Source organism: Rhea americana, unplaced genomic scaffold (assembly GCF_003343005.1).
Source record: "Rhea americana isolate MKP2758 unplaced genomic scaffold, rheAme1 scaffold_10, whole genome shotgun sequence".
NCBI lineage: Eukaryota > Metazoa > Chordata > Aves > Rheiformes > Rheidae > Rhea > Rhea americana.
This window is the reverse complement of record NW_028185039.1, coordinates 1,004,651-1,021,459: the sequence shown is the minus strand read 5'-3', so window position 1 is coordinate 1,021,459 and position 16,809 is coordinate 1,004,651. Positions and strand designations below refer to the sequence as shown.

General features: G+C 43.1%; 1 protein-coding gene across 4 annotated transcripts in view; it reads right to left on the bottom strand.

The window, feature by feature from the left end:
- The window catches only part of TTYH3 (tweety family member 3), an 82,026-nt gene that overhangs the window by 33,605 nt on the left and 31,612 nt on the right, over window positions 1–16,809 (bottom strand). For all 4 annotated transcript variants that reach the window (XM_085300985.1, XM_085300992.1, XM_085301000.1 and 1 more), the window contains exon 2: window positions 6,546–6,715. In XM_085300985.1, coding sequence (XP_085157111.1) covers window positions 6,546–6,715 — 170 coding nt within the window. The remainder of the gene's footprint in view (window positions 1–6,545; window positions 6,716–16,809) is intronic.

The window sequence follows — 16,809 nt, the reverse complement described above, 5'->3', positions numbered from 1 at the left end:
GAAGGACGCAAGCCAAACAACAGCTTTCAGAATAAGTACACGGAGCACCTTTGTTTAACAGAAAGAGTCACTGAAGGACATTCAGCACTCCTTCCCCCTCAATCCCAGTCTCTCTCCTGGCAAATGAAGCCAAGCAGACCGGCCAGAGGGGGCTTTGTCTAGATAACAGGTTCTGGCAACCACCAGAATATACCACTATACCGTCCAAACGACTAGTTCAGCTGTAGATCCTCTCCCGCAAGACAAGGGTGTCCATCCCCCCTTCCCTGGTCTCCTCCACTTCAACGGGATTGAGCAGAACAACATAGTTAACCTGGCTGCATTTCTACTTTCTCCTCAGGCACGCAAAAAATAAAAGTAAAGATCACACACCAGAAGCAGAGCAGCTACAAAAATCTGTGTCAGTCTCATGCTTTTTTTCAATAATCGAATCTCCATAAGTTATAGAGGGCTTGACCCATGAAAATCTCAGCTGAAGAGTCTTCCAGGGGAAGCAGCCATCCTACATCATAGGCAGAAAGCAGTAGCAGGTATGCATCTCTTAAAACATTTAGTCTTATTACAAGAATTCAGTCTTTCTTCATGAACAGCATTCCTCAGAAGCATTTCCATAATGCAAATGGAACTGGTCATTAAAGAGAGAAAAGCCCTCTGCATTCCTCCCTGGTTGCAGCTATTATTGCAGCCAGATACTGCATGCCTAGGATGCAGATTTAGCTAGAAGAAAACACAACAATAGATTAGAGATCCAGAGCTATGCTCAAGATACAGCAATTCAGCAGCCCATCATGGTAATTACAAACCTCTGCCTTCAACTTCCCCTTGTCTTATCAGAGCAAACAAATTCAGACAGATCGTTCCGTTGTCCAGAGCAGCAGAGTCTAACAGCTGTGTCTGGTGTGTTGACACCAAATAAATTCCAGGACATTCTTTACACTGAAGATGCAGATTTGACTCCTTCATTTTGAGACTCATTTTTTTGTTCAGCTTTTTACAGCTACTAGAACCCTATTTCTTTCAGCAAAGTCTTGGCAAGCACCCAAAATCTGCTAGCTGGCTCTCAGTATTCCCAGCACAGTAGCAGTGGCGTGGTGGAAAAGGTTCAGAAACAGCACTCAGAGTGAAGTGGCAGTAGTCGTTTTGTCCTCAAAAAATGAGATGCAGCAAGGTACATAACCCCATTTACTAAAGGGCACCATTTACAAAGTGCTACCAGCTACAGGCAACTGACTTGAAACTCTTCTGCCATATCGAGGGCAGAGCCGTTGCAGCAGCCGTCCTCACAGGCTTCCCGTCCAGCAGCGTATTAATGACCGCTTCAACTGCCCTTAGCCACCTAGGCACAGCCAGCACTCCTGAAAAAAAATACTACAGCAACAGGATTTAAGATAAAAGCTCTTCAATTCAGAGAGCCAGCTCACAATATCATGTGTTTCCTRGGAACTACACATAATATTAATTATTCCCATTACGGGCCAGCAAAACTTAATTCCGCATTTGTGTCCTGTGCAGATAAGAACCACTTACACAGCCCTTCCTCCTCCCAGGAGCAAGCTTTACAGTTTCATGAGTTTCCCTTTCTACCACACTAGAGGGAAGGAAACTGTCCCCGAAGCGCAGCAGCACGCGTGCTGGTTGCAGCTGCCTGGAGCTGTGCTGCAGCAGAGGGGGCAAAGCAGCTGGGGAGCTGGCCGTGGGGGGAGAGGAGAGGACTTGCTGTTTAGCTTTCTGCTTGCATTTGGCTTCACCTAAATCTAACAGTTGTTTCAAATCCCTGCCTACACACGCTATGATGGTATAAGTTGCTATTGTTTAAAGCAGATTTAAGGATTTGCACTTGTTTTTAACTACCTTTGATTAAAGCGAAACAGAGGGGCTCCTTTTATTTAAGCTCACTCTTTTAAACTAAAAATAGATTAACTCATCTTAACCCTGCAGTGTAAGACCTTGAGGTCAGAACAAATCACATGGTTTCTTGCACAAACCCCAGAAGGCTCTGTAGGCTAAGATGCAGCAGGTCATATGATCAAGAGGGAGGGAATAAAAAAATAAATAAAAAGGAACCATCACACTGTGGGGAAGCCTGCACTTCCACCATGCAGTGTGGATACTAGACCAGCATTCCTGAAGGGCACAGCTTTTCCACCCTAGTATCCTCTGGAAGATACTCTAATACATTTTCCACACTTCCACAAGAAATTCATCTCTATTTCTGCTATTCTTGTTTTTCCCTAAAGCATACATGCACCTCTCTCCTCCTTATTGCACACTCTCCTGTCCTCAGTTCTCCTTCCCAAACCTGCTTTTGCTAGTCTCCTGTCCTTTCCGCTAATCCTATTTCTCCCCTATCTTTCTTCTCACTAGTAGTTTAAATGAGAATCTTAAAAATCAATCTGCCCAGCTGGTATGGCACATTTTTGCACTCTTACTGCTCATGGGCCCAACACTGCATTTAAAAAGCAGCTTGGCCACTCAGTCACCCTGGTGCGTGTATGCACGCATGTACATCTATAAAGACAAGAAAACTCTGCACTCCTGAGATTAACACTATCGTTAYTGGTGCACACACACAAACACACACCAGGGAGAGACAGTGCGCTTGCACAAGCCCTTCAAAGAGGTGCRTGGCCTGAGACAGAACAGCAGCGTACCAGGACTTCTGCATGCTCACAGCGATACAACAGCATGATTTCGAGTACTGCATGTTGCATATATATGCTTCACTACAATTTTTCAGCAAGATTCAAGACATCAAGTCAGGAGGGGAAAAAAAAAAAAACTTACATTTCCCCTCTCTTTTTTTCTGAAAAGTTCACTGCTGGATTTCACTGAGGCCACTGCCTTCACATTGCTTGTACTCAAGGGTCATGCGGCTTAGGACAGCTCACGGTAAAGAGCCAGAATGAGGTAAATCAAGACTAATTCCGAATTTCCTTGCACTACTACCTGTGAAAACTGTTTTCTGGATTACAAGAGGTAGACATCAACAGCAGAGGCATTAATCCCGCCCAGAGCGCATATTCATGCCTTCTGACAGAGATCTTCCAGTTATAACACATACACAGTGAAAGCCCCTGTGGGTATCCAATAACCAGACTGAAAAGATGAACACTACCCATTCACATCACATCCTCAGAAATGAATAATCTAACTACACCAAGTCATCTTTAATTACAGGAACTTCATAAGGAGAGGCCTTTTTAGACTTTGTGTTCTCAGGAGGAATGTTAATTTGTCTGTCTAATTACCACCTTGCACTTTAGCACCAAAGGAAAGTGCTATTACTAGCACTTGAAAAAAGGGGTACAAATGGATGGTGAAAGCCTACTTTCCCAGCTATTTCCTCAAAGAAACTTCCTTATCCACCTTCAGAGCTGAGCTACCTTCTGCAGATTTTAGTGGCAACTACAGAGATTTGAGGATGAAATTACTTGCAAGACTCAGATCAAACTGTAAGGACCAGAGACAAACTAGGTAATCAAGGAGTAACCTGCACAGGTCATTACTGCAGCTTTGTGGATAAAGATATTGGAGAGACTCATTAGAGATGCTATTTTGTTAGAGAACTTCTGTTAACCAGTTATGTCTTCCTGCTTGCTCAGTATTTTCCCTTGTGCTCATCAGGAAACACTGAGTCATTAGGAAACGGTGATCCACAGCGACAAAGTGAGGACTCAGCAGGATTCACTATGCAAACAGCCCTCCAGGATTAAGTACTACCTAGATAAGCTTGTATTGAGCACGGCTGGACTTACCCAGAGTTAACTAGTTCTCGGCTAGGAAGACGGTAGTTAGCATCCACTTCTACTTTAYGACACTTGGACAGCCCAGTCCAGCTGCTGTTTTGAACCTCTCACCACTTCATCATCCCAGCAACCTTGCTTCTCCAGCTTGCAAACTGTGCAAACTGTCTTGCAGGTCAGCCTGCTGCTACAGACTGACATTTAGAATAACCTTTACTCCCTGTCACTCCGAAACACAGCAACATCTGCCAGTCTGGCACCTCTGTTAMGTGTAATGCATAGTTAGGATAGGATATAGCCAGCTGACTAATACTTCAGCTGTTGGTATCTAATTSGGACTTCCTACTAGTGCAGGTTAGAGTTCATGCTTGTAGGAAGCCGTATCTGCATTCCCAGCCAGACCCTGAACACAGAGTGAAAAACAGCACTGGTTTGAATGCCCTGTAGCGTCCAGCTGCGGTGGGACAGGCAGAAAACATGGGCTTTGCAGGAGAACAAGCAGCACTTGAACAGCACTTTAGTTACCACAACCCGCTATTGCTCAAAAGCGTCAACTTCTGAATGGAAGTTTAAAAGCTAAGAGAAAAAAGGACAAGACAAATATTCATGCAATATCCCTGCAGATTCAGGTAGAACCTTAAAATTATGGATACCCCTCCATTTCATAGCAACAGAAACAAACAGGGTACAACCACAGACRAAAACAGAAACGGTTCAGACTTTGAGGAGTCTAAGCAGTTTTCCAGCTTGCAGACCAGACCAGGAATTGCATCAAGTTTACCAGAATCTAAATGCTGACCTTCGATTTAAGTTGTCTCTGTATGCTGTGGGAAACGTGCAGAATTCTTTCTTCTCACTCTTCATACAATTAAAAACAAACAAAACCTCCACACTGCAGCAGCTGCTTTAGACACATATGCAGCTTAACAATAGCTACCAGGAGCCTGTAGCAGCAGCACAGCTATAAATAGCATCAGTTAGAGCTTCTGTAAGGAAGGGTTAGGACCACAGCACTTTCAATGGATTGGAATGGATGTAGCTGAAGCTCCTGAAATCACTAACAATAAAGGTGACTGAGGCTGAGATTTCTTCTATGCAAGTTATTCTCTATTTTGCCTTTCCACTCCAGGCACTTATCTGYGGCCAGCAAGGCACATAGGAGCTCTCTGCAAAGAAGGCTCTGTTTGCCAATACATGAGCTCTCGTCCTTACCACTAAGCCCTGCCTCTACAGGCAAAGCCATTCCCAGCTTTCTAAACTCACAACACAGTAATGTCTGCTCTGCTGTACTGGTTCTAGCACCTCAGGGCTTTCCTACTCTTTTAAGTATGTGACTCAACAAAGCAAATATGAGAAGGCATTAACAGCACAATCTAATCCTYGAACAACTAAGCCTGGCCTTCAAGGAATATGTTCTCCTCCAAAAAGGATACATTCCAATTCCACCACCTATCGGTAGATAAAAAGTAGCGAGCTATGAGACACTACAAAATGCACTAGTCTTTTCCGTATCTYCTTTCTGGACAATGAGGCTGCTCAAGCTCATCCTCATCCCTACRCATCCTAGTTAGCACAATTCTCTCAGGTTTCTAATCATACTGTTCACTGCGGATTCACTAAGTCAAATCTCACTCAGTCTGTTAAAAAAAAATCAAATTAAACATGAGCTAATTCCCTTAAAGGAGTTGTGCACAAATGGCAGTCACTTTCTTTTCTTTTAATAACTGTTCCCCAAAAAATTTATCAAAACAGAAGCAGAAAGAAAGGTGATACAYGCTACCTTGATGCTGCATAACTGCATATTTCTGGTCAAAATCAACATGCCTTGTTTGCTTTCAGATATGACACCCCAGGCTAGGGCATGGTTGTCCTAGTTGCCAACTCCAAGCATCAGTGATTCTTATTCAAGAAAGGCAAAGCTCAATCTCAAGACATACATCTTTATTTACRTTAGTTCATGGATCTCAGCGTACTAATTTTGCCCAAGTCAAAACAAACYAAGCTCAAGGCTCTTTTCAAAAGTCTGCAAACATTTTCCTGCTTTCACTGGTGCTACTGCTATCTTTCAGAGAAATGTGATCCTTGTCTGCATTGACCAAAAAACCCAGAGCAACACAGACATAAAACCTAAAATCTCTTCATTTAACTTCTCCTGCTCATGTTCTCTACTAATCACTTAACTTTTTGTGCTATTCAGCAACGCTTCTTTTCATCTCACCTCCAAGAGTTCCTGCTGTTCAGTGATAACATAAAACATTGCTGACACTAGCAGCATTACTAGCAACCCTTGGAGACAGCACATTAGTACAGATAATGAAATAGAGGAGCATCCTACATTGACTGCAAGCTCCAAAAGTCCATTTTCAGTCAAATATGAACACTTCACAATCAAAAGAAAAAAAAAAAAAACAAAAATCTGTGCCCTTCTTCATAATCCATACATTCATTCATTTTGGATGCTAGATTCTAACAAATCCCATCTAGACCTGCTAAATATTTGAACTGTATCCATCTTAGCTAAGTGATGAGCTCCCAAAGACTCAGAGACCTTGGTTAACCACTTGCACAAAGAGCAGGACATCACCAACTCCTTTTCATATTGCTCGAACCACTAGGTAGTTCAGTATGTTACAGAAAGGAAGAAGATATATTACAGATATGTAAAATACACATATAGTGAGCAGAAGGAGGATTACTGCCAACACTTACTAGCTACAAACACAGCATACCAACTACAAAATATATGCACAGGATACACCACCCTGAGCAACAGGCAAGATCCYTTTCAGGCAGCAACCTCACCTGCAGACGAGGGTGGCGATGATCACACACCAGGCTGTACAGCAGCAGTCAGCATTTAAATGCTCTTCGCTCTTCCGATGGCGGCAGCACAACCAAAACGAGTAGAACAAGAGGAAGAGGAGGTCCAGAGCAAGGCAGGAAAGAGCAATGCCACCCAACAGCAACAGGGCCTGGGGAAGACAAAAAACACCGTTGTCATATTTAACCACACTGCGTCCATAGCAGAGGCTGTTACTCAGGACCCCAAATGCTTGAGGACTTGGCAATAAGCTTCCCTCTCTCCCCCTCCCTATCCCCGCTCCACAAAACCAGCTTCTGTGTCTAAACTGTAAATAGCTGAGCCATTTTGTCTACCCAAGTCTGCAAACAGCCTAAATGAATCAGGGAGGGTTTCCCCTTTACCAGAGGTCAGCAGATTTAGGGAAAAAAGAAAAAAAAAAGAGGAAAAAAAAAAAGTTCAGCCAGCTGCCTCTATCTGTGCAGTTCTTTAATCTGCATGAATAAATATGCAGGCTTATTCATTAGAAATCCAAGTGCATGAGTGGGTTTGAAAGGGGGTGGAATTTATTATACATGTGTGAGATTGATTTTTAAAAAATCCCCATGCAAAGCTTCTATTCTAGGTAGGCCTAGAATAACTGGTAAATCCCTCATATACCATCCATATATATAGATAGAGTAAAACTAACAGCAAATGCTACAGACATCCTGGTTTGAAGTGGTCACAAGTTTAGTTATCTTATTACATCTATTTCTATTCAGACATTCCCTAGGAGGACAGGGAAGCAATAAGTGTTTAAGCACATTCCAGTTCCATTTAACTCCATTCCAATTTCTTTTCGCTGAGAAAACCCTGGCCAAAAACCAAAAAAGTAAACCAATTTCATTTACACACACACACACACACACACACACACACACACACACACACATACACAAAAGCAGCTAAAATCAAATCCAGTCACTCCTTCCCATGTGAAAAAAAAAATAATAATCTATCCACCAACTTTTTGGGGCAAAGGCTGGCTAGTGGTGATGAACGAAAACTTACTAAAAATGGCTTAGATATCTGAAAAGGGCCTAGATCAACTCTTGCTGTCTCAATATTGCAATTGCAAACAGATCTGTATCAGCAAAAGGTAAAATAAAGGTTTGGGGTGCCCCCCTCTCTCTCTCGTTCTCTCTTTTCTTTTTTTTTTAATTCAGTATCTCTTCTCCTCCCCATGCAGAAATTCCTTAAGGAGCACTTACACACTTTCTCCTCAACTAAACAACCTCCTGGTCCAAGGACTGAAACAAAGAATGCCGCAGTTAAAATACGGCAAGACCTTGGYGTAGGCTGTGAACGTTTCTCGCGGGACCTGGCAGTAACTTCCTCCTCGCAAGCTCTTCTCCTCTTCTCCCCCTCTCCCAGCCAAGCTGCTCCATAGGTACTTCCAGCCGCGTTAGCATCCTGGCAAGCTCTACAAGCCACACAACGCTGCAACACACTTTCCAGCCAAGCAAACATCAGCTTTTACCCACCGTAGTGCCCATCAAGCACACGTAATGAGATGCACGCTGGTTAAAGCCATCTGTGGCAGAACAGCTATTCCGCATGGTAGCAAGCCAACCTTGCGGCCTTAGGAGACCTACTCAAAGCTCACCAAGGACCTGTAGGATGGAGGGAGGCTTGTAGGTATGACTTTTTCAGATTAAACAGCACAAACTCCACGTTGTTAGGAATGGAGCACTTTGATTTTTAAGAGAAAAAAGTGGGGGTGGGAGGGAAAAAGCACTATGCCCCTTTCCCGTGATTACGCCAGATGGTGAGTGCACTGTTTGAGTTCCCGAGCAGAAAGAGGCCTTCGAGAGGGAAGCTGCATTCAGAGACCAAACTCTCCCACTTCTGAAGGCCTGCCATGTACAAGCACTCCATACTAATTTAACTAACACACTCTGCATACAAGGCTCCTTGGGGAGATTCTTTATTTTTTAAACACTTCAGCCTGCTGTAATACAAAGCTTTCCTACACTGCTYGCCTGCACTTCTTTCTTCGCACCCACAACCTTCCTGTACTTGCTAAAAGGCATTACCTTGGGAAAGAAGCCGCCAGCTGAAAAGAGCCTCCCATCCACTCTTTATCAGTGTAAAACCCACACTGCAGATGCAGAGGAACAGCCCCCATAAAAAAAGAAAAGAATAAGATAAAGACAGAAAAAAAATACCTGCCATGCACCAGACAACYGAAGAGACACTTAAATTTATGCCTTAATTTAAGCATTTAGCCAAAAGGACTTGGCTACCAATACACTAAGATCTGTGTTTCATTTTCCAGAGAATATTTGTTTCCCATTAATGGATATGTGCCATGACAACAAGTGAAATCACCCAGCAGAGCAGATACTAATCTTTCTGACTGATGACTCAGTTTAGGACCCAGAGACTGGCTGGCAGTGAAAGCCCAGTTGGAACCGAAGATACGCCTGTGCCTGCTTGTCAGGATTAAATGACAGTATTTAAAAAGGGGGGTTGAGGCTGGATAAAATCCTCAGACATTTCATCCTGCAACACTAAATCTGGGACTCGGTTATCCAAGGCCAYGCTATCCCAAGTGAATGTAAAACTACGCACTGGGCCTTTTGCCACAGAAGAGCATCAATTCATCTTCTAACATTTGCTGAACTATCAGAACCTTTACAGCAAATGATGCATGAACTACACTTACAGGAAAACRGAGACAACTTGGAGGAGCAACGTTTTACCACTGTGCTAACACTAATGGTAGAAGTGGAGACAGAGCAGTCCCTGAAAATGAGCGTAAATCCAAGTGGTATCAGCCAGACTGGCAGGAGATGAAGCTACAGTGCTAAGAAGCACTTTCAAAATAAAAGTTAACTACAGTACATAGAGAAGTACGTGTGTAGCACTGCTAGCTTGGAAAGGCACCACGACACCTGAAAACACTCCGTCYGCCTCGCGCGGGGACTGGGCTTGGCAGCCTGCTGCGGCGTTAACAGTTCTTCCCAACTCCAGTACGGTTGCCAGGATTCCCAGTACCTTCCCTCCCAATGGGGATAAGAAGCAAAGCAAGAAGTGGCAAAAGGAGGTACCATGAGCAAAAGGAACAAGGGATTGCAAAAACAACCCCCCAACAAAAATATCCAGGGGCTGGTTAGTGCTGATCAGGCATTCCCAGGAGCTCTCACGTGGTGTTAGGGCACTGATACTATATCCGAGAACATATATGCAGGTCAGCCTCCAGTACAGCATCCCTCTTGGTCTCCGAGATAGATCATCAATTACTAAGGTGCCTTACATTACTGTGGACTGACTTAATCGACACACAGCCTTGTCTACAGGATGAAAAATCTCCATACCAAACAGTTGGTTTCAGCCCTTTCAGAGTTCTGATTCCCATGCACGATCCATGTCGTTAGTTACCTCAATATAATTCGAATCACCATGCTCCTAGAAGGCTAATTGTAGCTACTGAAGCTGCAACTGAAGTTAGAATCCACAAATAAACCCATCTCGTTCTCCCCCATTAGGAAGCGCCACCACAAAAGAAACCATCCTTGCAATTGCGAACAGTCCTGAAGGGGAAAAGTGGTCTGCATAATGATGTGAGAAAAGGGATACAGAAGACACATTCGAATAAGTTTCCTTATGAGGGAAAACCTAAAAAAAAAAAAATAAATCTAGCGTTGTACTGCAGGAGGGTAGTGTTGGACTGTGTTCATGTGCAGTGAGTGAGGTTTCACGTCATGTTAAGTGCTCTTTGCTCCSACCTGATGGTACAAAGGAGCGCTGGCTTGGGACTCATCCTAATCACACCACCACCTCCTCTCTGCCATGAAGTTCACCCAGCACTAGAAGTCCTGGCAGGCAGGACAGGTTTAGAAAGATAACCTTGAATACACACGAACTCAGAACGATCCATGTGTTTATTAGCTCCAAGTTTTGCCAGCCTCAAGCTATCAGACTTCCAATTATCACACTTCTTGGACCTTAACTGTACTCACAGTAGCATGACATAGTGAGCAGCTATTCGCACAGAATAGCTGACAGCTATTTCTGAATAACATGGCTATTTTAGTACTAGTCAGAAACTCCACTAAAACCTCTTGAAGAAACTCAGGAGCAAAGCTGAAGGCCTTCAGGTGGTTCCTTAAAAGCAAAACTTCATGCTTTTCATCTTCCATTAATAATTTAAAAATTATTTTAACRTAAACTCAGCAGTTTCAGCCCACAGGACAAAATATAAAAATCTAATAGCTCTAGCTTTTGAGCATCTGAACACCACAGCTGGCTTAATCATTGCCAGATTATGAACTATTTACTGTTTTACCTTAAAGTTAGCTTTTGCCAAAAGAAAGCTTTCCACTCAATCTGCAACTAATGTTCCTTCTGGATTTCCATGCAGTGACTTGAGAAYGTGCTAATAAAACAGAGAGAAGAGGTTAAAGGAGTGTGGGAAGAGAAAAACGTTCACCCAGAAGAACAAATGAAGCAAACTGGGCTGCTGCCAGAGGACCTCTCGTATCTATTTATTCCACGAAGGACTGAAGTCTTCTTAGCAAGAAAAGCAACTGCTGTGGGATAAAGTCATGCCTAAACTACTTTCTACACCTTTTATTGCAGTCTGGAACATCTAAGTAGCTCATGGACGCATAGATTRCTAGTAATTACATCCTATCAAATGGATCCCTTTCTAAGGCTGGCAACAGCAAAACACTCTGACCCCTCAGCAACTCGTTCTGAACGTGCTGTACGCTCAGAGCCTCCATTTTTCTTTCTGTCACCCTTCCAGTGAAAAGTGCCGCACATCGGAGAACAGTCTCATTAGCGTACGTCAGGGTATTTAAGCCTCTCAGGATGTCATTCATCCCACAGCCGCTACCGACGGAAGCAGACCTTGGTAGGGAATGAAGTCAACTACGTATTGGCAAATCTAAATCGAGAGTGGAGAGAGGGGGAAAAAAGGGGGGGAGGGGAAGGAAAGGATGTGGAAACCACTGCCTGACCTCAGCACTAAACCATCCACATCTCCTCTGCCTGGGGGACAGGCCTTCCCAGGCCAGTTACAGTATTCAACACAGCAGAGAAGTGCAGCTGAGCAGGAAACATGTTGTGGAAGAGCCTTTTCCCACGGTACCAAGATGTATTCTCTTTTGTTAAGGATCCCTCAGCAGCAAGGAAGAGCACCATGGAAACAGCGTACAGGTTCCACGGTCTCATCTGCTTATACCCACATCTCCCAGAGCAAGCACGCTGTAAGGAAGTGCAAGAGACTGCAGATATATGCATTAAGAGCAAGTCCACATTGGACCAGTGATACAGGCCAACACTTTTTCTCCAGTTTCTTTGCGCTATTGACAGTGTTTCTGGAAAATGAAAATGCCAAGGATTGTGTCATTATKTTTGTATCACCTAAAGGCAATACACCAGATATAGGAATAAAACAGTTGAAACATCTCCTAACATGACTAGATTGCTCAAATCTGTTTAACCAGGCTGGTTACGTAAACAGTCTAGCTTCTGCAATACTGGGAAGACGCTATCTGCACAGGAAGGGGCGCTCCTAAGTTGGCTGACATTACAGCTGTGAACTAAGGCTACTTTAATTACAAATGGGTGTTCACACAGGGATATAACATAGTTTAACTAGAATGGCTTTAACTCAGTGTAGTTTAATTCACTTTAGCACATTTCAAGTGGTTTGATCTGCTTTGAATTTATTCCTTCCGCTGGTTCAGATTAATTTCTCAAGTACTCTTGTGCAGGCAATACGTGAGAGTAAGACTAGGTTGATTAAAAATTTATCATTTCCTCTGTACTAACACTCTGATCCCTCATTTCATAAAAGCTTTCAACATAGTCTTCATATTTGATCCAATTCACAGAAGCCACTAGTGCAGAGACCAAGACAACACATCTTGCTGATGTTTCATTTGTTGCAATAACCAATAAATAACAGAATCATCCCCAGAGTCCTGTCAAGAGTCGTGCCTGAATATATACTGCATTTAAGTCTACGCTCCTCAGCTTCCACAGGTTACAGCGAGGCAGGTGCTAGCATTCATTACAGCATCTCATCTCACAAACCAAACTGAAGAGTTTGAAAGCATCTAGCACAAAGGATTTGCCTAACAATTGTGCTGGATTTTTTTTCTGCCCACAAATGCAGATCTAAGCCATGCTAATCAGCAGTGAACACTAGAGTCCTATTGGGTTAAAGTCAAATAAAAAAACATTTATTCCCTCAGCTGTTACCAACTCGGCAATCTCCATCTTACACAGCAAGGAAATATTCCCAGAGGTAAGGGGGTCCTCTAAATTGAATGTTCTTATCCCTAGTTTCTCCATAATGCTGGCTGAAAGCCTCTATGCACTACAGTGATGAAAAGAATGAGACACACTCACCAAATTCAGTTTCCACTGACAGGTCCCCACAGACTAAATCTTTATTAAATGAGGCTTAGCTCAGAACTGGCAGCTTGTCAAATGAGCATTCTCGCTGAAAAGGCGGATTTCCTTTCTGGGGATTCTGCAAATTCCCTTCCAGGGCTTTAAAAAAATGGATGCATCACTGTTCATGCAGGTCTTTGCCCAAAATCCCAGACCTGCAAAACGTGCATGGAATCCTCRCTGGGAATAGGCCTTCAGCTTTAGGAGTTTACTCCTTCCTCATATTCCCAGTTGGACAAAGTTAACTGGAGTTAACTTTGTTTTAAAGAAAAGAATGAAGTAAATATTTGGAATATTAAAGGGAARGACACTGAAAGGATAACTGAAAGAGTTCAGTGGGTCTTCTGCACTTCTTGCATCCACGCTCAGCCTGCCCACCACATTCGTGACAGATCTGCACAATTTCACCAGACATTCCTTTCCCACAGCAGATTAGCTCACGCATTCCTCCCCAACACTAGTTCCTCCACTTGAGGTCTTTAAAGCAGCAGCTTTATTCCCTTGCTTAGAAAGCTGTATCATCCATTAAAGTCTTAAACCCCAATCTCCTCACAAGGTAATTTTCCAGCAAACTGGATAATGGAAAGAAACCGTGCGCTATAACGGAAGTACGAATTTAATGCTCCTACAACTTGGGGATAAGCAAGCACTGCCTGCTTTACCTGGCTTGAGCCCAAGCACTGTATAAACTCCCCTGCCAGGACTATTCCACATGTGCCGCTCTGCCGCGGGAGCTCGGCTCGGCTCGGCTCCTGCTGGCCTGGAACTCCCCGAAGGCAAGACGCAGCCTTGCCAAGTTGCCTGTTGCATGCAGATAGGCGCAGGGGAAGCTTGCACAGCTGAGCACGTGACGGAGGCAGTACTGGTGCATAAAAGAAAAAAGCAAAAAAGGAGGGGGGGGAAGGGGAGAAAAAAGGGGGCAGGAAATGCTTGGGCCTGAAGCCCAGTGACTTAATCTAATTTCCCTCCTTCTTCCCTCCCCCTTCTAGTAAGTGGGCTCTCGGGGACAATGCACTTCAGTGAGAGAAAATCCTCCCCCTTGTTTGCGCCTGTCCTTGCTCACTAGCAAGCAAACGGCTRGGACATCACATTTTTATCTATCTATGCTGACCAGACCACGCACAGTCTTCTTCCCAGACTTCACCTGTAAGGAACCTGTGCCTTAACAGCTTAACAGCTCCTTTCAGCTGTTCCTTTTTTTTTTTTTTTTCCTTCTTCTGTTTTTAAGATATGGTTTGAAACTCAAGTATTCATACTGCACCTGTGAGTTTCAAGAGCTCTGTGCAAAGGTCAGATGATCACATGCACCTCTCCACAACTCTCCTGTTGTTCCTCTGCAGGACCTAAAGCCTGCCCTTTCCAGGACTGCATAAGGAATGGCACAGCCCTTGTGAAGATTAAAACATGACATTTAGGATCACAGCAGCATTACTTGGCCTACTTCACCATCTCCTCTTGAAACAACTAACCAAATCAGAAGAGATTAACCACTATGGAGCTTGGACACATTGAACTCAACCCTCAGCTCTGGCTTCCAGAGCTGCAATATTCCATTGGGGGGCAACCATCAATCTTTCTCGAGCAGGGCTTTCACATACCATTTTGATTTGGAAAAGAATACACAAAGCACTGGGGGAGGAGGGAAAGGAGGGAAGAAGAGAGGAAATGAGCACAGCCATCCTTAGGTTGAATGGAAAACAAAACAAACTTTTCCCAGTTGTGGAAACTTAGCCCAAATGGAACATCAACCCATCAACAGGGATGCTAGTGTTTCCATAAGAGCAACAACCGTAGATAACGTGATTCCGCCTGCTTCTGTTATTATTTCACATTATTTCAAACTTGCTGGACACTGCATACACTATTTGAGGAGTTTCACTGGATAGAGAGGACTTTTTTCCAAACTTTTTAATAGCGTATGTATTCAATTGCGTACAAAGCACACACAGATGTGCGGCACGAGCATTCTTCAAAACAGGCCTCTCCTTTGGCATCTTCTCTGCACATCTTGTGAGTTGTGGACATATCAAAAACAGCTGAAAGGAAACCAGTTCGAATATGTCCACGTGACAAAAAAAATCCACACCGAGTTTCCACAGTTTCCACATGAAAGGAGTTCATTTTAACAGAAGAGAAATTTTTAACAACCTTGGACGCTTGGATGAAAATGATTCTGGAAAGTTAGGACAGGCCTGCTCTTAACATTTTTCCACTATGAGGCTCTATAAAGCATCCCAYTCCTTTAACAGTATCACTGTAACCTTCCACCACCAAATAATTTGGTAGGCTTGTAACCAGAATTTGGTGTGGCATGCTGATTGGGCACCAAGAGGTAAGGAAACTCGCTCAGTGTGAGAAGTGTTTCAACAGAACTAACAGAAAGTCAACCACCTTACCTCTCTCCCCAAACACTGGGTGTTAAGTAATTTATTTCAGTGTATACTCAGACCACATACACCTATTTTTAAGGAGATTTTTCAGGTGGAACTATTGTTTATTACAAGACTCAACTGATTTGTAAAGATGACTTTTTTAAGATAAAGAATCATACCTGAAAACAAGGTATTAGTAATATTTGCTATCAGAAGGATTACCAAAAAAATACAAAAAAAACCCCCCAAAATGCACCATAGGATCACAGAAAGTAAGACAACCCAAGAGATAAACATATCTTTAAAACAAATTTAGCAAATGTGATTAGTGCTGGCCCAGTGGGGTTGTGTGCTTGAATTATTTGCAAAATAAAGTCTTGCCCAGAAAATTCTGAATGACAGCATTTCTGCAGAGACCATTTTAATCCCATTTAAGTCTTCAGTTTTTTTGCCATACATCCTCTGCTGTATACTGTAAACACAGCATAACATTTGCTGCATTGAAACATAAAAGTGATGCAATATAATTTGAGACATTCCAAATTAGAATGGAAACTCCAATATCAAATTTCTACTAATGTCGACTTGAAAAGCAACTTAACATGCCTACTAACATGTATACAGCTTATTTCATACCATTAGCATCACAAAGAGGTCTTTCCCTAAACAGCAGCTGTTAGSAAAATGATTAAGCCACAAGTTGAAGCATTTTCTAGTATAACTAAGAAGCTCTATACTTTGGCATTTGGGGGCACCTGAATTAAAAGAAAAAAAAATCTAATTAGGGGGGGAAAGGGATATTCTCCTGGCAAAGACAACAAATCTAACTCAAGTGACTTCATAAAATGCTTTTATTAGCATTGAACAGACAAGAAAGTTGCTCTAATTGGGCTTCAGAGTTTATGCTTCAGTGACATGAATAGGCTAAATGAAAACCACTCAGGTATCTTCAACATGGAGATCCAAGTCCGGTTTGCGCTCAACCTGCAACCCTGAAGCCAATCAGCAAAACTGAAAGCGAGAAGTGGAACAAAAACAAAAGAAAATGGGGCACTGCATTTGCACTGATATTTGCCCCGTTCAGCTTTACAAGCATCTGTCYACACCTAAAGCGGGCCAAACGGCTCTTTACAGTGCAAAAGCTTAATGCAGTTCAGAATAGGARAAGTCTGTCACAGGGTGAGAGGAACAGCACTTGTGATTGCATTAGCAAATTGCACTGGTATAGCTACCCTGATGGCTGACCTCAGCAAAGGGATAAAGAGCAAAATCAAAGGCAGACAAGCCCTAGATCTTTAAAAACACACAGCCCATTGTGCTACCTCTAGCTGTCCCTTTGATATCTTCCTTAAAGTATTTTCTATTTAAAGTCAGCTTTAATGCAGTATCTCTGGCATGCAGAGGGGCTGCAAGGAACTGGAGCAGGGCAATATCCCATTGG